The following is a 22,234-nucleotide window of genomic DNA, read 5'->3' as shown; positions in this document are numbered from 1 at the left end:
TCTTTTTTATAGCCTTCCTGTACGACCTGGTCATCTGCAAGCTGTAAGGTAAATGCTGTTCTATCTATTAAAGGTATTCCCATTCCTCAACATTTACGTTTCCATTTTAGTAATGCTTTTTTAATATAGATTTTAAAAAGTGTTGGCGATATTCAACACCCCTGATGTCATCCTTTTGTTTCGTAGAAATCTCTGAACAGTTTATTTTATATTTTGATTTTTGAGGTAGAGTTTTTATGAAGGCTTTTGACAGCATTTATGGGTGTCTGATTAATGGACGTGTTTTTGTAATACCTCCTATAGCTTGTTGGTTGGTATATTATCATAGGCATAGGTTAGAATTCTCTTTGCTTTTATGAGCATGGGGCATCAGGTCTCCCTGATGACATTGTTTCATAAATTTCTGGATTGGATCATACTGATCCTAATCCCCTTCTTTAACAGTTTTGTTTAGGTGATACCCGTTTCAGTAACTTGAAACTCAGAGATTCTTCGAATTAACTGATTATCATTTCGGCGCTGAACCTACAATCATGTTTAGCTTTGCTCTCTTATTTTCGCATCAATTGGAGGATCCACATATATTTTATAACTCCATTCTTATCATTTCCGTCACATGCTTTCGTTGTTCTTCTTCTTTTTTTTTTAGCTGCCTAACATTCAGCGATGTATCTCATAGCTGGTCTGATGGAAGTTTTATGGAATATACCTTTCAGTTTCATTGAAACCGTTTTTCTCTCTCACACACACACCTGTCGCCTTTTCATTTATTCAGTACATCTAATTCTACTACGTGCAGCTTTCTTATTTCCCCAAATCTCTGTAATACCGATTCTAGATATATTTAAAAAAATAATACTTTTCATAATTATTTTATATCCAAAGTTATGATCTTATTCAATAGTAATACGTTCATCTTTAAATGAATATTTTAGACAGTTTGTTTTTATCATACTAATCTTTAATTCTTTGTATTCAATAGTTTTTCTTTGATCTTTCTATTTCAGTATTTTCTATTAACATCACATCATCAGTACACAATAAGCACCAAAGTATATCACTTGGAAATTTTCCTGTTTTCTGATCCAACATTATTGAGAATAAATAAGAACTTAACGCTTGTGCCTATATATTAGTGTCTCTTGCAGTTATTCTAACGCTAGTTGTTGTTCTGTCATACATATATCTCATAATGTTCACGTATTATCCGGGAATTCCGTTCTTGTTTAGTGTCTACCTTAAAACCTGTTTAGTTACCTTTATACGTTTTCTGAAGAAAAAATAATACCATACGAGCGTTGGTTATTCCTATATTTTTTTTCCTTTTCCTTATAATGCCACAGTGAAATATATATTTACCCTAATTCTTTCTCTTCCCGCCGTCACTGCCCGGAAACCCACACAACTCGCCCGTTCGCCTTATTTATACAACATTAGATCGAAAACTGTTTGATCTTTCTCAATAGATATCGTTTTCTTGATGTTCTTTCAAATATGGGATTCCCTACAATGAAACTATGTCGCGCTTTGACACGTCTGACTCTGCATATTTACTATTGAAAATTTGCTTGGATTCAATCTTGTTCAGATCGGGATCAGTTTCCGAACGAAGGTTTTTTCTCCTTTTTTTATTCCACGCATGATGTCGGTTTCTTGTCGGTGAGAATGAAAAATATGCGGACAGATTTGTTGCAAAATATATGAATGAGGGTGTGTTGGAGTAGTTGAGAAATGTTAAATCATTTTATTGCTTTATATTTTTGTTAGGTTTCCTGAATTTATTTATCCGCGTCTTAAAAATTTAAGATACAAAGGAAATAAATGGACAGAAATATTGATACTGTCATTACTTAATATAATAATTCGTAAGGAAAGCATTAAATGCAGTTAATATATTAAGAATAATATTTTTGTTCATCCTAAGTTTGCATATTTTTGCGATTATACGGTAGTAAAATAATACATTTAACCTTACTAGAGGCTTTTTTCTTTTTATTTTTCATTTTTTAACTATTCCTATATGTATTATTATGTCACAAGGAAAATAAAACCGAGAAAAATACCAATAAATATAAGTTTGTATTATTTTAGTTGGATATATTTTTGAAACACATATTTATAAGAAAAGCAAATAAAAAAAAGTAGAAGAAAAAGTAAGTTTTACATACATACTTATATAGCAACATACAAAGGGGAACATTTCTTGTGCAAAATTCGTTTAACTCACTACGAAAGAGCTGGTCTTCGATTCACATCAGTAAGAGAATCAAAATACACCTCTTCACATGCAGAACATTCTGGTCAAATAAATTCGCAAATCAAAATATCTGAAGGTTAAATGATGAAAAAGAAAAATAGGAATTACAATTAGAAAATGTAAATCGCGATGGATTAGTCAGACATTTTGGACTGTGCATTACAATGCCCAAGGAAGAAGAAGAGGCGGACCAAGATATTCACATGGAAAAGATTAATAGAAAAGAAACAAAAAACTTTAAATAAAGCAGAAAGAACAGATAATATAAAAAGCTGTACTTATTGTAAACAATTTAATGTTATTAAATAAAAATTTTTAGTATTTTAATTTTACTAAATTTGACATACATACTCAAAAAGCTTATGTTTGGTTTCAGATTTCCTCACATCCCGAGACATGAAGGCAGACGAGAAGCCACCTATTAAGCCTCACCAAAGCACCTTCGGGTACCCTGCGTTTCCAAACCCAGCGATGTTTACCCCTTCACAAATCCTAATGGCTAGTCAACTAATGGCAGCGTCCGGCTTGACCATATCCGGAAACCCTGCCTTCTTCCATCCAGGGTTGATGCCCCTTCCATGGGCAGCAAACTCACCTCCTTCCAATTCTCCACCCTCACCACCTACCAGCAACGAACCACTTTCTCCTGCGATGAGTACAAGAAAACTTAGTCATAATAACAATAATGTCGTTAGTAGTAGTACGACGACAGAAATTAGGAAAAGAAAATATAAGTTAGAAGAAGAAGCCACCAGTTTACCGCTGCCATCCCCTACGTCTAGTGTATCACCTCCTTCGGGGTCCGATATTAAAGATCCTAACAGGGATAAGCAGTTCACCTGTGGAGTATGTAATAGGTAAATATCTTTATAATTAAACAGCTATTATGTTTAAGATTCTTTCCCGATATTGATAATTATGTTCACTAATGCCTAATCAAAAGGTGATTTCTTTGTATGCTTCTGTAACTACTTTCTTGATGATGTTCTTCTCGTAAATAGTTTCAATTTTTATATGTTCTCTCTGTAATCATTATTTATAGTTTTATTCATTCTAAGATCAGACTAATCAATCATCGTCTAATGTGATTCACAGCTATGTTCTTTAGGTACATATTTTTTAGATTTCTAAACATCTTTTATATTTCTTCATTTTTTTTGTCATTTACTCCAATCGTGCTTCGGGGCTAAAACAATTTAATCTGAAAACAACATATAAGCCGTCGTAAATCCAGTCGTACTGAATCCAATTAGCTTATTATAAAATTCCTATTTATTTCATACATATTCCATGATACATATTCCAGCAAGCTGAAATCTTTTACCAGGTTCAACAGGACTAGTGGATATATATAATATATTTGTGGAGTCATTTGATTGTCTTCAAAAGGTTTTGTCACTACGATTTAGGGCCTCGCAGTCGTGCAAAATATAGTTAAATGTTCCAGATTATCTGCTATAGAGTCTTCAGCTTAATTCTTTATAAAACAGCCTCACTGTATGTAGGTATCCCTTGATTAGCACATGTCCCTTTGTGGGACCTGTGGAACCAATAACAGTGTATGTCTTCTATATACCTAAAGCACTGATATTTTAATGTTCCTTTTCTCCTTAGTATTTTGTGTAATATTGTAACTAATTTTATTTCCAGATCATTTGGCTACAAACACGTCCTGCAAAATCATGAAAGGACACATACGGGTGAGAAACCTTTCGAGTGTCCGGAGTGCCACAAAAGGTTCACTAGAGACCATCACCTTAAGACCCACATGAGACTTCATACAGGAGAACGTCCTTATCATTGCGAACACTGTGACAGACAATTCGTCCAAGTGAGTAACCATTTTCTTGCTTTTTTCCACCGTATGAATACATCTGAAGCTTGAAAATGATGTGAAATTTACAACGAACGTTTTGTTTTATTTTCCAGGTTGCTAACCTTCGAAGACATTTGAGGGTGCACACAGGAGAACGACCTTACTCTTGTGAACACTGTACTGCCAAATTCTCAGATTCCAATCAGCTCAAGGCTCACGTACTTATACATACCAATGAAAAACCATTTTCGTGTGAAAGGTGTCACAGTAGGTTTAGAAGGAGGCATCACTTGTTGCACCATAAATGCGGTATGCCTGATAAAGAAATGACTCCTGATACAGATGAAGAGGAGTTAAAGAGAAGAAGAGTTCTACATACTCTTTCTTCACCAATCATTTCGCTTCCTCTTCAAGTAAGTAAAATATAAATAATTGGATAAAAAATAGAGTATGATATCAATTTAGGAATCTAGTGAATCTTATTGTTTAGTATCACAATTAATTGTTTTTTTTAATTGCCTCTATTTGGCTATATATGGTTTAGGTTAGGTTAGGTAACAGTGGCGGATCTAGAGATTTGCCTTGAGGGGGAAACTTTCAACTTGGGGGGGGGGGCTTAAGATAAACCCAACCTGCATAAATATAAACCTACATAAATAATAGGTTTTCTTACAATTTGGACTTTCTTGGGCGGGTGAATTTCCTGTTTTTCATCCCCGTGTATCCACCTCTGTTAGGTAAGTCCATAGACATAATATGTATTATATTATAATACAAATAGACTGATAGCTGCAATACATGCCTGTTTCCCCAATGCTACAGAGAAAACTGACGCAAAGCAGGCCTTGCTTGATGCATCCGTATGTGAGGATAAACCCGGTCCATTAGACAGAGATGCAGATATTGCTTTGCGTCAGTTTGCCTGTCGTACTGGGAGAACGCAACTGTATGGTAGCAGTCAGTTTATTTGTATTATATGTCTATGGGTAAGTCTATTAACGCCATTATGGCATTTTTACGAAGACTTAGGGCTTAAGTTAATACTGGTCAAATGTATTGAACTGTATTCTGTCCAACAGTATGATAGATAATTCTCTGATCATTCTTATTCATATTTAGTAGATCTTTGGATTTCAACTTCGAAGGTTCATGTACAAAAGCCTTCGAACTGACAAATTTTTTTGTACCTGTGCTCTGGTTACGTTTCGTCTGTTTGAACCAGTCCAATATCATTCTTTTGGTCCCTCTTCTTGCTATGCCAACGAGACGTTTTGGGCATATGAATGTTTTTTGAGCCTCACCTAGCAAGGTCTAGGCATCTAGAGTAAACTTACTTATTAGTGTTCCGATTTGAATCAGCGAATTATGACAGTTTCAAACTAACTTGGAGTCAGTTCGATTCGATTCCAGTGCCTTTAATGAAGCCTGGCTATCATATCTTCATAACATTTGTGTTAATTTATGTTTCTTATCGATTCAAATTTCACTTGCAAATGTCAAATTTGGTATTGAAATTGTATAGTAATATTTCCTCTTTTTTATATTTTTTTTTATAACCAAATAAAGTTTCTTTTTATAGTAAAAAGGAACTAATATTAAATATATTATTTGTTCCAGGTGGCTCTACCAGAACAAACGGAGCCAGAGGACCTCAGTATGTCGACAGGGCTGCATTCAAACAATTCGGGAAGCAGCGGCTCTCCGATCGTAAGTCCTTGTTTAAAAGACGAAGAGGAGGACATCGAAACAACTACTGCGATATTTCTACAAAGAAGGCCAATGAGTAGATCCTAGTCTAGTTATTTTCGTGAGATATACGGGTATGTTAAAGTCAAATTATAATTATCCAAATTATATAGTCCCTTTGTAACATCGTCACTTCCAAAGAAATTGTTTTGGGGATTAAAGAAGTCTAGTAAGAAAGAATAACTGTTGCACAGTTGCACACAAGTTCTAATATAATGTTTACTTGTACACGTCTTGTGTAGAATAAATTTATAGTACTAACAGTAGATTTCAAATAACAAGTAATAAAAATAATCATTTATTTCTCTGTTGATTTGAATGCTACAATACAAATAGATTGTTGTAATTAACGACATTATTATTTTTATTAACAGTTTATATTTATTTTAATTTATATTTTGTTGGAGATATGAACCAAAATACAAACTTGAACGATTGGATATAAGAAAAAAATCTTATGTGTCGATGTTTGTGATTGACTGATCAAATATGAACCGGTATAGTAAGGGAAGATGGTTCACGTGATATTTACCTCATGCAAAAAGTGTATTTAAAACATTTTCTTTGGAAATGATGTTTGGGCAAGGGGAAGCAATTATAAAATGTAATTTCAGGGATTTAGTATTATTTTCTTGATTTGTATTATAATCTTGGTATGCAAGTTCCTCAAACAATAGTGGTAGTTCATTGTTAGGAGTGGATGAAATTTCTGTTTCGATCAAAAACAGTAAGTGAAGGATATGTTGTGAAAATACCGATAGAGCTATTTATTTTATTTGTTATATTTCCTTTATAGTACTAGGAAGTTTTGCCAAACAGAGATATATAAATAGAGTAATTTTTAATATAATATTCCATATCATATTTTTAAATTATATGATTTAGATGATTTAGAATGTATTGGCTCGGTCTATAGACCAAATTAAACCTGTTTTGGCCTTAAGATTTTACAGCAAACTATCTCTACTGCCTTTTGAAAAGTTGTTCGTAGAACATAAGGAACCAAAATCAATACACAAATTAGCTTTTTCCCGAATTCTATATCAAAACATTTAAAAAATCGTGATTTTTTCATTTAGAGTGAAACATCTGCATTTAATAATAATTTAATCGCAATATTGTCAATGGAACTTTTGTAGAAAAAAAGAAAACAAGTTTTTTTATAAAATCTTATCGCGGTGCATTGTTACAGAAAAAAAGTAAAAAAAAACCGCTAAAATCACTATTATCACTATCGACCATTTATTAAAAAATTCATAACGTGGGCCTTTTCAAGCTGGAAAGTTTGAAAAGGCTCTCCGGCGAATAATTTTTTCAAAATCTTAGTTTGAATAGTGATCATCGATATTTTGGTAGGCGGATCATATTAAGTGAGGTTATCCAATTTAAATTTAAAAAATGACCACTCTAAATTTATTCTCCACTTGTATATCTTCGTTTTTTATTTAAATATGGCGAAAAAAGGTAAAAACGGGTCACACATTGTTCGGAACGTTCGATCTCGCTTTTGAAGTAGGGGATTTAAGCAAGCGAGGAGAAGAAGAAAATCAAATACCTTAAATCTCGCTTGCTTTAACCCCCCACTCCTCCGGTTCAAAAGCGTAATCGCGAGTTCAGAGCAATGTTCGGAGCCGGTTTGTACATTTTTCGCCGCACTTAATTTAAAGCCGAAGATAAACAAGTTAAAGAATAATTTTTGAGTTCTAATAATATGATCCATCCAAAATATAGGTTCCAAATATTCAAGTTAGGATTTTGAAAAAACTGTTCGTAGGACAGTGTCCACCTTGCGTCATCAGTTTAAACAACATATTATATATAAACAATTTGCAGAGAATTATCTTTCCAGTTTTCAAAGATCCCAAGTTATGACTTGTTCAAAAAATGGTCGATTTTACCGGTTTTTTCCAATTTTCTCTACAAAAAATACACCGATAAGTTTGTATATAAAAGCAATTGTTTGTTTTTTATTTCTTACAAAAGTGTCATTGATAGTATTGCGATTAAATTACTATTACTTCAAGATTGTTCATTTTAAACAAAAATAACACGATTTTTTTTATATTTTTTCATGTAGAATTCGAGAAAAACTGAATTTGTGTACTGATTTTTGTTTTTTTGTGTTTTACGAACCATTTTTTAAAAGAACTTAGAGGTGGTTTGCTGTTAAATTTTGAAAGCCAAAAAAACTAGATCTTTTCCATTTATGTAGAGTTTTCCTCCAGACACTGCTGAATAAAAACTATTACTTTCATCTGCATTTCATTCTTGTAAGAGGTGAAACTACGAAGCTTATCTAAGTTGATTAATAATTGTTTGTAAACCGAATACAAATACAGATATTCTGAGGTAGGCAATTTCAAGCGAATACGTTTTCGCATATTCGATTTCGGTTGTCAAAGCCCCATTTTTTACTTTCTACGACACTTTCCTTCCATATTATCTACGGCATATATTAGTTTTAATTATAATTTATTACTTTCTTCTTGGAAATTCATCTCCTATGGTGATTCCAAACATTGCTCGTATGGTATTTTTCTGTCTTCTTTGAGTTTATGAGAACGACTTTACTTGCGGTTAAATCCACTTAAGTCCAATTAATTATTTATAATGAAGAGATCGCCATTGAACAAGTAATTCTTGGTCTTTATTAATTCAGTAAAATATGAATAAACAGAATCACATAGTGGTGAACCAATTTTCCGTCATTGATTCGTTGTTTAACTTCTTTAAAAAATAGAAAATGTACAGTATAGTAAGGGCTCCCGACAAATACGAGCAGCTAGTTATAGAAGTCAATCGACGGCCAGTTGTGTCCGTTTTTTAACATGGAGAAAATATAAATATAAAACGGTATGGACGTGGTAGAGGCCATAATTATGTACCGTTTGTCTCGTAAACAAAATAAAGAACATGCTGGTAAATCGCCCTGGCAAATTATATTGGTAATTTCTTCCCATCTTAGTTTTTTCTTTCCTCGATCACTGTATTCTTCAAAAGATATATCCCAAATCCCCTTTCCTTATCCAAAACAGCTTTCAACTTCACGAATTATTTTTCGCTGTCAAAAGTCATTTTAAAAACCTTGCGAATAGGTTTGACACGACAAGTGCGCGTTTACTAAAGGCAACCATATGAATGAATCCTCATTCGCTTTGACTGGGGGCAGCGTACGGGCTGCTAGTGCAACAGGCACGTTCTAGTGGCTGCCGCAGCCAGGGATTCTTGGCTGAATAGTGCGTGGGTTCCCGTAAACCGTCGGGGTTTGAGTGACTGCCGCAGCCTGATTGCAGCAGCTAGGGGACCCTAAACGCCAATTATAGTAAAGTTCCCTAGTACAGGTTTTAAAAGCGTCCTTTTTAGCGACACCGGTTGAATGAATTGTAGCAATGAAACAGTGGCAATCGCTCATCTGTCTGAACAGCAGAAGCAGATAACAATAATTTAACACTCAGTAATAACTTATATCTCGAAGATATGCTACCGAATGAATGACGGCGAAACGATCCCTTCCGATCAAATCGCTAGTTAGAGGGGTTTAGTAACTCAAAAATACGTCACAGTACCTCACCATAATATATGTGTTTGCTGCATATAAATCAAGAAGATTTATAACTAACTTGGTAAGGATATAAAATAAGAACAAAAGAGTCTAGTACACCAACAGAATAGTTTAGACAAAAAAAAATATTCCAAATATTAAAAGAATATGATAAATACATAATATATACAAATATAGTAAAATCAGCAAAGAAAATACAAAAACTAAAAAAATCAATGAAAGAAACAAACACTTATAAATGAAAAAGGTTTGTAAAATAAACTACTTATAATTCACTAGTGTTACATGAAATATGCAAGTTACATAATATATATTCCTTCGTATTGGACTTAATATATGTTACTTATTATAATAAATTGGAAAAATAAAATAACAAATCTCTTAGAATGCCTCGAACATGGTTTGAATATTCTTTTTTACTTTTCTACAATATGTAAACTAAAATACAAATTTTGACCTGGAGACCTATTTTTATAATAGTTTCGGTACTCATTACCCATTCAATATTTTTACAAGGAAGATTTTGACAAAATGGTTGAATCCCTATTATACTGCTAACAAACGGAAACAACATAATACTAATAAAATTTTATAGTTTCCTAAAAATTGTTCCTTTTCAGATACTTTTTAGTAGTTTACGTTTCGGGAATTTGATTTGTCATTTAATATTTGTGCATTTCACAGCAAAATGGCCAGAAATTGATATTATATAATGGAATATACGTTGCAATAAATCATATATAAGGTACAGATTGAAAGTCTGTGCCAAATTTTCAAAATTTTCTTCAAGTGCCGTTTTAGTTAGCAAATGGCTTGAGACTTTTGATCGCAACAGTTCGATAGGACTGCAAGCTAATCAATGTCTTCAACAAAGACATCCTCCTATTAAAGTAGCGACTTTTCGAATCTTTCCTTGTATGGTATTTATCTCTACATGTAAAATATCTCGGATACTAGAGTTTCCTCATTGTAATATTTTTTTATTTTATTTTTTTATGTAGTCTATGATGATTGATTCTTAAGAATATTTTCAATATACTTAAAAATTATGAAACTGATTTTTGGGTGTTTACAATATTGCTTTGCGTCTAGTTTATAGGTATCATTACGTTTGTTAATGGTATAGAATAACATGGTCCCACAATAATGTTATTTCTGATTCTGTTTCACTGCCTATATAATGTTTATCTGTATCAACATGTTGACTGTTATCATACAGTATCCAATATCACGTTTCATCTTTCGTTTATCTATAACTTGCATCTATTACATTGTTTTTGCGTTGTTTGTTTAATTTTATTGTGTACATTAAAGCTGTAATATTTGTTTTGTAGCTTCTTTATTTCTATTTTATTCATATTCAGATCCAAAGGTTTCTCTGCTCAGTAATAGGGACATTATTGTTTAAGAAATTGTTGCTATAGCATGTTACAATTTTTTGAGGGTGCAACTACCAGGGCATATTCTGCATTTCAGTAGGTGTTCCGTGTTCTGAACTTCACTGCATTCGCATAGTTAGTCCTGTGCGTTGATGCTACCCCACCTGATTTCATTAGTTTTGACAGGGGCAACACCTGTTCTGATTCAGTTTAGTGACTTCCATGATCTCCAGTCGAGTTGCCGCCAGAATTATCTTGATGTAGAGGCTAGTCGTCAGGTGGTTCTAGTGAGATTGTCTTTATGAAGCCTTTCCTTGATTTTATTCTAGACTGATCATGTCTAATTCTTGTTTGATCTCCTGTATGGAGGGCGAAGCACGCGGCTCTGTAGAGACAAAGAAGATATGTAGGTTTCTAGTAGGACAGGGCTTGTACTGTTGTTTTAAGAACTGCATGGAACCCTGTCAGTTTTCTAATGAGGTTGTTCCTGAACGCTACTTTTTGTATTGCTTTTTTGCAATGATGTTTATATGTCCAGTACCACTCAAGATATGCGTTCCAGGACTATTACTACTCCACAATAATTTCAGCTGTCGCTTTGAGTCATTGTTTCTAAGGTAGAATGTTTAAATTTGAGTTTTATTAGGGCTGGGTTTATAAGATATAATATCCACTATTCAGCCATTAAGCAGGGCTTAAGCAATGCAAAATTTCCCTAAATGTGTAACCATTTGTTTTTGTTTTTATTTTCAATTTTTATTACTTTTAATTCTTCTCTTTATTTATTCTCTTCTACTTGGCACTAGCAGAATCTCTTCCTGTAGCTGCTCCTGCTCATTTGATGCGATTCTTCTTCCCGAAATCTTTTTACACAACGCCGTACAAGTTAAGTTTTTTTTACAAAAAAGATATTTTGAAGCTAGTTATTATACAATTTCCCGAATATCGGTCAGCTTATTTAAGTCTAAATTTTTGTTGTTTAAGGGCGATTTTTATGATCATAATTTGTAGGAATATGCCACTCTCTGCTATTGACCACTAAAATTCACAAAAGAAGTAAAAATGGTCAAATTTCTCTAAAGGAGAAAGCTACTAGTAAATTTTTATTTATTGCTCTACTTTATGATAGTCTTCCCGACGCGGACGTTTTTAATTTTTAGGTGACTTCTCAGAAACATTGCACAAAATGCAAATTCTTCGGTATCGACTGTGGTATTCGGTCGAACTACCTGAAAATCCACCCCGATTTGCATTCGAGATACATTCGCAATTGTAAAAATTTTACAGCGTTGTTTAACAAGGTCAGAACTTTGAAAGCTGCTCTAGATAACTGTAATCTTCCTTTGTAAAATCTACAAAACACATTTTATGGTTTCGCTGACAAATGGCAACCTGCTGGGAAGAAAGTTTTCAAGAGCTTTATTCAAAACACATAGTTTGAGCAAAAATCAGATGCTCTGGCTGATTTAAAACATAGATATAACAGTTTTTAAACAAGCCACAAAGTGTTCGTGATTTACCACACTTTTTTTCAAGTTCAAAACCGTTAACTAGCTAGAAATTGACTTCTTTTGTACTTTAGAAAGGCAAACAAGTTTTTCATTAAAAACTATCGCTGAAATTCGATAAGCCGTTATGGAAAGGGGTCCAGAATGTGCTCAATTAAACTAGTAGGAGCACTACAGGTTGTTACATTTGAAAGGTATTGTTCTATTCTGCTATACCAACCAAGAGCAGTGACTAGGGCATGTGAATTTTTCAAATACATCTCTTGACATACAGTGAACCAGTTTTTTCTATTTCATTCTCATTGTTGAATGTTTTCAATCTACAAAAACAGATTTTATTTTACATTCATTATTAAAAGACTTTAATTAAGTAAATTATTTTATGTTTTTTGTGTTTTTCTGCAGCATATTTCTGTATGACAAACTCTTTTTTCTATATGGTCACATTGAGCTTTTCCAAATGTTTTCTATTTGTTTTTAATTTTTTTTTCAAGTTCGTCTAGATCTCTCCTTGTTGACTTGTTTTTTTTGTGACTGGGGAGTTCTCAATCGGAGAGTTTTTTTTGCTTTTGGGTGTTATTTATTAGTTTTTAATCCTAGCTTATGATACTTACACATTTATGCTGTCCTTCCTCTTATTCTTCTTCTTACTGAATCAAAACATGCACGACAACATAAAATATATATCAAACCATTGGCGAATACACGAGAGAAATGGGGAATCCCCCTAGAAGGTCCAAAATTAAAGAAAACCTATTATTTATGTCTTACGTAGTTTGGGTTTATCTTTTTTATGTCTTTTGGTTGGTGTTTCATTGGAAGTTCACCCCAAGTTGGAAATTCCCTCCCAAAGCACATTTCTAGATCAGTCACTGCATCAAACATATTCTTTGATAATAAAAGTAATGACTATTTATCAAATTGAAATATGTTAGCAGAGTTACATCTTTTTTTTTGTTATTTTAAGTTTCTAGCGATAATACTCTTTTTTTTTTCTTTCTTTTACAAACTCTTTTTTCTATATCGTCACTTTAACCTTTTTCGTGACTAAATATTTTTTATTTGTTCTTCATTTTCTTTAACTCCTTCGTCTAGATTTTTCTTGTTTTAACTTGTTTTTTTTTGTGACTGAGGAGTCCTCAATCAGAGAGATTTTCTATTTTTGGTTTTGTCGTGTTCTTTATCAGTTTTTAACCCTTTTTGCAATACTTACAAGACTTTTTCGTCCTGTTCTTCTTCTTACTGAACAGAAATATGCACGAAAATATAAAATATGCATCAAACATATTGTTTGATAATAAAAGTAACGATTATTTATCAAATTGAAATATGTTAGTTGTCTTGTATGGTTATTTAAAGTTTCTAGCGATAACTTTCCGCAATAGCAAATTTTTGTTTACTCGAAATTTTCTATAATATTTTCAGTTCTTTTTCATTGCAAACACTATTTTATATCTTCACATTGCTCAATCTGGGCATATGCTCTTCTTCTGCATTACAACCTCTTCATTTTTTTTTCTATATGGTTAGATCCAGTTTTTTCGTGACCATGGGCATTCTCTATAACTTGCCGGGCAGTTTGCCCCTTAGCTGTTAGCGCATTCTGCTTTTTGTTCTGCTGGAATTTGCTTCTGTGCTCTTCTCCGCACTTTCGCACCTAGCGTTTTTAAAGCATGTATTTTAGGCGTGGTAGAAGCCCTGGCAATTAAAACATTGACTTGTTCCGTAACTCCACCTTAGATCTTCTATTTAGGTTGGTAACTTTGTTTGCCATGGGTACGTCTTGTTTTTCCAGTGTTATTATAAACATTGGCAAGGGTTTCTTTTCATCCATCCTTGATATCTTGTTTGTTATGTCTATTGTATTTATTTCATGTTTCTGTATTATTTCTGTTTGTATATCTTTAGATTTTGTATTTAGGACAAATTCTCTGATAACCATTTTGAGCTTGATGTCGTACTCTAATGGGACGGTGATTCACTGTATTTTGGTTATTTTGCTATAATCTTCCAAAATATGGGTAAATTTTTTATAGTCTTTATGGAATTTTATTTGAATAAGAGTTTCCCTTCCGTTTTTGGAAATTTTATTGTCTGTATATACTTTTTGAGTTTCAGCAATTTATTCTCCTTTATTGCTCCTGTTTCGTTCACTATTTTATTACTAGTGGTTTTGTTTTGGACTTGTGTACATGTTGGTTTCTTATTTGTTATCTTTGGTGATTAGGCTACAAGCATTTTATCTAGTTTCCATTGTCTCCTCACTATCCTTATTTGGTAGGGAAGGAAAGTCTTCCCTGTTTTAAGCCTTGGATGTTGGTGGCACACTGTTTTCTTCTCCGAGCTTTTATAAATTTTTGTTTTGGTTGTATTTTCTCTATTTGCGTTGTTCGTCCATTTTTTCTCAACAAATCAAAACATGTACGACAACATTAAACATATTATTTGATAATAAAAGTAATGATTATTTATCAAATTAAAATTATGTTAGCACAGTTATGTCTTTTATTTGATTATTTAAAGTTTCTAGCTATAATACTCTCCACAATTTTTGTTTACTTAAAATTTTCTATAGTGTTATTTCCAGTTCTTTTTCATTGCAAAGACTATTTTGCTCTTAATTACCAATATGAGCAATCTAATACTTTCCGTTACTAGAAAATGACTCAAGTACTGGTTTTTCTCATGTTAATTGTTCTAAACAGTTGTTTTTCTATATTTAGTCTATTTAAAACTTCTTCAGTTGTTTTGTTTTTAGTAGAGAAGACTACACATCTTGATGAAACTATCTCTAGCTTAAGAAATTCACACTTTAATTTTTTGTTCTGGATCAAGCTTGTATTTAATCCAGCAGCCCAGGTATTTGTAATGGTTTTTCCGTTCTAATACCTTCCCAATTTCTTCCTTCCTAATTTATCATTACAAGTAAAGGGACATTCTGCTTCTTTTAGATCACCAATATGGTGAATTTTTTCTTGCAAATCTTTCTTTCAAATTCTCTACAAGCATCATTAATATGTTCTTTCTGTATGTTCGTGTCTGTATCAGTTAGTATGACACTAGAATCTGCATATCTTTTATTAAAAATTTGTTCTTCATTAATTTTTATTCCTGTAGAAAGGTTTTCCAAGGCATTCCCAAATAGCAGTTCTAAGTACTAAAGGTTAAACAGAATAGGTGACAATATACAACCCAGCCTTACTTCTTTACTTATACTAATATTTCTGGGTGTTTGATCGTCGATTCTACTCTTGGCACTTTGCCTCCAATATAAGTTTCTTATTGGCATATAGCAATATGTTAAGTACATAATTACATACTTTTACCTTAAATGATGTGGTCAACATTTTTACATTAGAAGTTACGTTCAAGTATATTTGTCGAGTGGGTTTAACTTCGATAATATAATTGGTTATTCATCCAAGATAATAAGCATTACCTGTTCTCTATTGGATGTGTTAATGAAATTGATATTGTCAATCGTAGATCCACCATTCGCGAAACCTTAAGGCTTCTTCTTCCAGCGCCAACTCCACTAACGAAGGTTGGCTATAACCATTTCAAATTCGTCTCCATCTGATTTTCTTAAAAGCGTCTGTTTTTCGAGAATATTTCTCAGCCAGGATATTTGTCTTCTACCAGGACCCCTTTTTTCTTCGATGTTACCCTTCATAATCAGCTGCAACAACTTGTACTTCTCATTTATAGGTATGTGCCCCAAATATGCTGTCTTTCTCCTTTTAATGGTGGCCGAAAGTTCTCTGCCTCTTTCCATTCTGTGCAACACCCTTTCGTTTGTAATATAATCGATCTATGGTATTTTAAAAATTCTTTTAAAAATCCACATCTCAAAAACTTCCGGCTTTCTCATTAACTAAGTACTTTATTTTGTTCACTTGTTTAATATCTTCATTTTTTATGTGGATTCTTGTTATGACTTTACCCCTCTTACTGCTAGTCACGGTTTTTATTTTATTTATGTTTATTGTTAAACCAAAACCAAACTGTTTCCCAATATCATGAATTGTGTTTAATAGCGTCCTCAAGTCTTTCTCACTTTCAGCGACACTGATTGTATCGTCGGCATAACGAATGTTTTGTTGGTCTCTATATTTTTGAGCTAGAGTTGTGAAACTATACAGAGCTTCCACTGTTCCGAAGCCATTACGAAAGCCAAACTGTCTATAACTCATATCTGCTTCACACTTTTTGAATATTCTTGCATGTAAAACCTTTAAAAACGTTTTCAATAATTGTGACATAAGTAAGCTTATTAATCTATAGTCATTACAGTGTTTGGGATTCTTGGTTTTTGGTAGCGGAACAAAAGTCGATAGTAGCCATTCTGTAGTTCTTACCAGATTTGTATATGTTGTTAAAGAGGATAGTTATTGCCTTTAAATTGTCTTCATCTATAAGTTTAATCAGCTCGATGTAAACTTAATCTGGTCCAAAGGGTCTGCCAGAATTTGAGTCGTTATAACATGATGGACTTCATTTTTTTAAATTATTGGAGCTTCATTGCTATCAGTTTGTGTTGGTTCTGTTCTTGTGTCCACGAAAAAATCTTCAGTATATTTACTCCATACTTGTTTTATTTTCATTTGGTTATCAATAGGTTTATAGTTTTTGTAAATTAATCGGTTAGGTGTGTTTGTTCGTGATTTTTCAAGTCATATAAGACTAATAGGGTTAATATTTTTCCATAAACACTACAAAGGGTGACATTAAAGGATAGTCCAGTATTGTTTGCTTGCTGGTCTTTGGCAACTTTTTTATAGATTAAATATATCTTCGATCACTGCTTATGCTATTTAATATTTTTACTAGAACATCCTATCGTTAACACGAAGAATCATTGTTCTAATATACTTCATATATTTCTGGCAAAATCTCAAATTTTATTTTTTCGTATTGGTTTCCTGATCACCATTTTTCTATTTATTTTACTTACTTATAGTATTATATTTCTCAACATTAAACAGTTATATAAGTAATAGTTTTGATTATTGAATGCAAAATAATATTATTCTAGGCGATATTCAAACCCTTTATGTTTACTACTACTGGAGGTATTGCTGTCCATAATATCTTCGGTAACCCCTGTAATAAAACCCTTGTAATAAAATTGTGAAAAGAAATAAGTTGCGAATAACCACCGGTCAATTGCTGGCTATCCGATACTTTGCGTTATATTACCGATAACCCTATCCACAACCTTTCGTTCTGGTCAAAATGCTTGTATTAATTGGGGTAGTTAAAAGCAGAACCGTTGAAAATTAAACCCTTCTGTAATTCGATATTGTATAACAGTTTGCTCGAAAACTGGCTTTTAAGATCGGCTTCTTTTTAAATGTGAAATGTACATTTTTATTATCTTAAATTATAATTACAGGATGTTTTTAACTGACTTATCTTGACATGTCTTGAAATAGAAAAACATTTATATATCTACTAGAACAACTCTACATATAACTACAATATAAAAATGTCGTAGTTTCTATGTAAGTTCTAGTTTTGTAGCACCTTAATGACTTATGGAGGGTATCATTGAATAAGTGTCACCAAGACATAAGACTCTCTCTTCCCATTCTACTCGTCCATTTCCGACTTGATTCACTCGCAAATTTCAATTTTCAAAGCCTCTGATCAACTTTATATTCTATACTGGTGCCGTTGAAGAATTTTTGGCTTCTAAAAGCATTTTTAGCTTTTAAAAAAATTTGTATGTTACCCAGTAAACCCTAAGCTACAGATACAGCTAGTAAGCCGTCCAAATTACTAGAGATTGACATACAGCTTCGGATGTCCGTAATAGTTATTAATATCTAGAGGAAAAATTGTTCAACTTGCAATTTCTGCGTCTTTCTATATGTTTATAAACAAAAAGTGTTTCCAATTTAGATACAACTTTTCACAACATATCCAGCACTGATACGATATCTTTAACCATGTATTTTTTGTAAATAGTACATATACATATCGATTTTTAAAATTGAATGTCTGTATAATATGTGTGGTTGATTGTTTTATTTACTAACAGCACCTTATAGGGATATATTTCCACTGCATTCATCAAGAACTTCAATTTTTGCTTAACCTATATCAATGTTACGTTTTTTTTTAATAGAATATTTATCAGTTATATACGACGTTTTAATATATAACACGAAACTTGCAACTTTTAGATCTTCTCTTATCTGTCTACCATTGTAAATGGTTTCACTTGGTATTAACACATCTTCAATTCTTCGTACACCTCATGAATGATATTGCTATTGTCTATTATCTAATGCATTTTATGTCACGATTGGCGGCAGCAGTACCATTTATGTCAGAACCTGCATTGAAGATACTTGGAATATTTTCTCACTTTTCTAAAAGCTATCAGTTTAATGTCATATTACCATTTTTAATTAGCTTTATCGTACGTACATATCTATACCTATATTCTAACATAACTAACCAAATAATTTAATGGAAGTCTACAGTTAATTTATTTATAGGCTATGGTTAAGAATAGAGAATTTATTAAAAATAGTTTAACCTAACCAAACTTCCAAACAGTTTTTGTTTTCAGATTTGATTCTCTCGTTTTTCTTCCGCCATAATTGAAGTTCTTGATAATTTTTCTCTATATAATAAGTGTACCAATGGCTGTCTTTCGTATTGTTATTATTTTTGTTAATCTACTAGTGTATAAGTAAGCTATATGTGGTCCAAAATTTGTCTTTATCGTTCTTCTCGCTTTGTTTCTCCTTATCCTTGTTATTTTTGGATTATTCACATTTTCTAAATTGTATAATACTTATATAACTTGTAATTTTGTAATGGTACACATCCTGAAGTTGGGTCTGCAACTGTAGCAAACATTATCAAGGCGATGCGACAGCTGTCGTAAACTCCGGTACTCATTGATAATCATTGAGTAACTGAAGGTCACATTTACTGCCACAGTTGCAAACAAAACGTCAGGAAGTAACAATTCTAGATAGAAAAGGGCTAATAAACCCAGGAAACAACACACTATTAGCATTACATTGTCTACTTTTTGTGGTAATATAACATTATGATAATAGTACACACTTTGGTTTCAACATTGTTATAATTTCAAGAATTTTTTGGTAAAAATAATTCTTTTTAGCAATCTTTACAATCCCCAGAGCACACTAAAGTATATAAAAAAATTCTGACGATGATTTGGTATCTCATAAAAATGTGAATGATCATAAAAATGAAACATTAGCTCATATTCTTCTTATTCTACGTGCCATCTTTAATTCATTTCATTTGTGCGGGTATTTAGTTAGTTTATACAATATAATGATACAGGGTTACCAAAAAAGATGTATATTCTTAGTTTAGTTTTGATTTTAGTTCATATTTATGATGCCCTATTGGATTTTATACAAAAACATTCTATATTTTTGTTTTGTAAATAGAAAAAAGACAATTTTTTGTATGAAATCGCCCATGAGCTTTTTACTTTCTCATTTAAGATGAAACACGTCGATAAATTTATACGTTAGTGAAATAAATATGAATAATTATTCATCAACTTATCAATAATTTCTATTTATATATACTGATAGGTATATGTTTACAATATTTATACATTGAATTATATGATGGTATAAATATTGTTAATATGAATTGCAAAATATATTGGCTAAGTCATAATCAATATATACATAAAAAGTTATTCAGGATTTCTGTTATTTCAATATTGTGTCTAGATAAAAAGTTTTGCAGATAAAAATATTTTTCACTAGACGTATAAAGTTTTTTGATTGATTTTCATCTGGTACAGAATCTACCTCGATGTACCTATAAAGATTTTTTCCGTAAGAAACTCAATAAGACTGATTTTTACTAGATTTAAAAATATATGAAATGTTTACAATAGATATTATGCAAGACAAAAACATTTGCAAAGTACAAGGCGGATAATGGAGTTATGATAGTTATGTACTTAGATACATTATAACAGAATTACTCACTTCAAATGTTATAATATTCATAATACCGAAAAATATCCGATTTAGAATCAAGGAGCAAACGTGTTTTTTCACTAAATATAGTTTAATAAAACTACCAAAACGTGTAATCTACTTTTTTATCTTAGTATATTTATTAATATTTCAAAAGATTACTTATTAAGACTTTATAAAAGCCAACAAGCAATACTCCACTTTCAAAATGAAGTAATATGTGTGGTGTATTATGTTTCTGTTATTTAAACTTCAATAAGCTTGGGCGTTATAGAAACTACAAAAAAAATCTCCTCAAATAGAAGTGTATTATAAATAGTCTCCATGTTGATAGCTTTAGAAAAATGGAGATGAAAAAGAAACATCTATCCGCCTTGTAGAGCTTTGTAAGAATTCACCGACCCACTACCTCAAGGCAAGTACAAAAAATAGATTAATTTCTCCCCAAAAAGGTTTCCTAATCCGTTTTTCGAAGGTGAAATGAAAGGTTTCTCTTTCATTTGTTTTTCGTGAAAATTGGATCAGAGATTAGTGGTCTACACCGAAAAAAAGGATTTCTTTGTTCGAAAGTATATAAAATTATTGACAGAAAGACGAAAATCGGATTTCCATGTGAGAAGTGTAGAACGTGTATTTTCACCTGAAGCAAAGAAATCATTTTTTACTATATTTATACATATTCCTCAAAATGTTTTAATACTCTATGGTGAGTATTTCCTACTCTTTTTCTTGAAAAATATTGAATATGTACATAACTTCAAGACCACTAATGCAAAAATTACCGAATATATAAGTATATATGTGTTACTGTGTTCTATCTCTTTCTAAATGTATATTATGCGATATTTAAATGATGTTTCTCCCTCTCAAACCCCTAAACCATTGTGATCTATTTTGATCGGTGTAAATTACTGTAATATGTACTTTTATGTCAATACTATTTTATTATTAAAAATTTGATCGTTAAAAAACTCTTAGTTTTTCTTTTATCCTTTCCTGCTTATTTATAATCAACGTTAAAAATACCAATAAGGTAGTTACCTACAGCTTACCGATTGTAACGTGATCAGTGAGAAAAATCGTATCTAAGTAAAGTTTACAAATGTTGCAGTGTATGGGAAACTAGCTCAGTGCAAACTTGCGTTTTTGCAAGTAGCGTGCATGCTGTGAGCAAGATGCGTGCGCTTGGCTTGTTTGTTTCTCGTCAATACACATTGAGCGATTTATCGGCGTCTTCAGTCTTCAGTTTCATTACGCCTGCATTTACCGTGTATTGCATTTACCGTGTATTTATATAACAGAAAAAAAGAAGTATGTGGTTCATCTCGTCTTAATTCTGATCACGCATCATCACGCGGTCAATGTGTACTCGCTAATTGCCTAGCAAAGACTTGAAGGCCGCGTGCACGTGGCGGCGTAGCAGAAACTGGCATCCTCCCGGTCCACGCCGCTTGTATCAGGAGGTGTGCACTGCCTAATTACAACTCATATACTGCTGGGCACGCTACTTGCAACGACGCAGGTGTAAGTGTGCATCGAGCCAAAGGTAGTAGTCTCCAATAAATGTCGTACGCCGCGTATTGCATTACGCCAAATGTCGCGTCTGTGTGCTATATATAATAAATTATGAAAGCGATCTCTTATTGTATAGTGCTACCATATTTCTAAGAGACTTAATAATATTCAGCTCAGCTGGGTGCTATTGTTCGAGGTGTGAAATTATATAAACAACGGATCATTTCACAAAACAGGTCCTTAGAGTCTCTTAGAAATATGGTAGTACTATACTCCGATCGCACCGTAAAACTGCTATACACTTATTATCGTCAATCTTATTCAGTCTGTACGGGAAGGGCATGATTGCACCGATGGTACCTGCTATCCGGTCTTGGTAAGGGTCCTTTAAGCTGTGGGCACGATTGCGCCGGCAACAGATTTAATCCTTTCAGCACGATAATGATTTGGTACTTACGTA

The 22,234-nt window shown here is 32.5% G+C and overlaps 1 protein-coding gene across 2 annotated transcripts in view; it reads left to right on the top strand.

The window, feature by feature from the left end:
• The window catches only part of LOC140443350 (uncharacterized), a 52,971-nt gene extending 31,748 nt beyond the window's left edge, over positions 1–21,223 (top strand). For both annotated transcript variants that reach the window (XM_072534564.1, XM_072534563.1), the window contains exons 2-5: positions 2,634–3,114; positions 3,908–4,088; positions 4,187–4,486; positions 5,691–21,223. In XM_072534564.1, the coding sequence (XP_072390665.1) occupies positions 2,634–3,114; positions 3,908–4,088; positions 4,187–4,486; positions 5,691–5,867 (1,139 nt within the window). In that variant the 3' untranslated portion in view covers positions 5,868–21,223. The remainder of the gene's footprint in view (positions 1–2,633; positions 3,115–3,907; positions 4,089–4,186; positions 4,487–5,690) is intronic.
• Positions 21,224–22,234: the final 1,011 nt, after the last annotated feature.

Source organism: Diabrotica undecimpunctata, chromosome 6 (genome assembly GCF_040954645.1).
Source record: "Diabrotica undecimpunctata isolate CICGRU chromosome 6, icDiaUnde3, whole genome shotgun sequence".
NCBI lineage: Eukaryota > Metazoa > Arthropoda > Insecta > Coleoptera > Chrysomelidae > Diabrotica > Diabrotica undecimpunctata.
The sequence above is the reverse complement of the archived record's forward strand: the minus strand, read 5'-3'. Positions and strand labels throughout refer to the sequence as shown.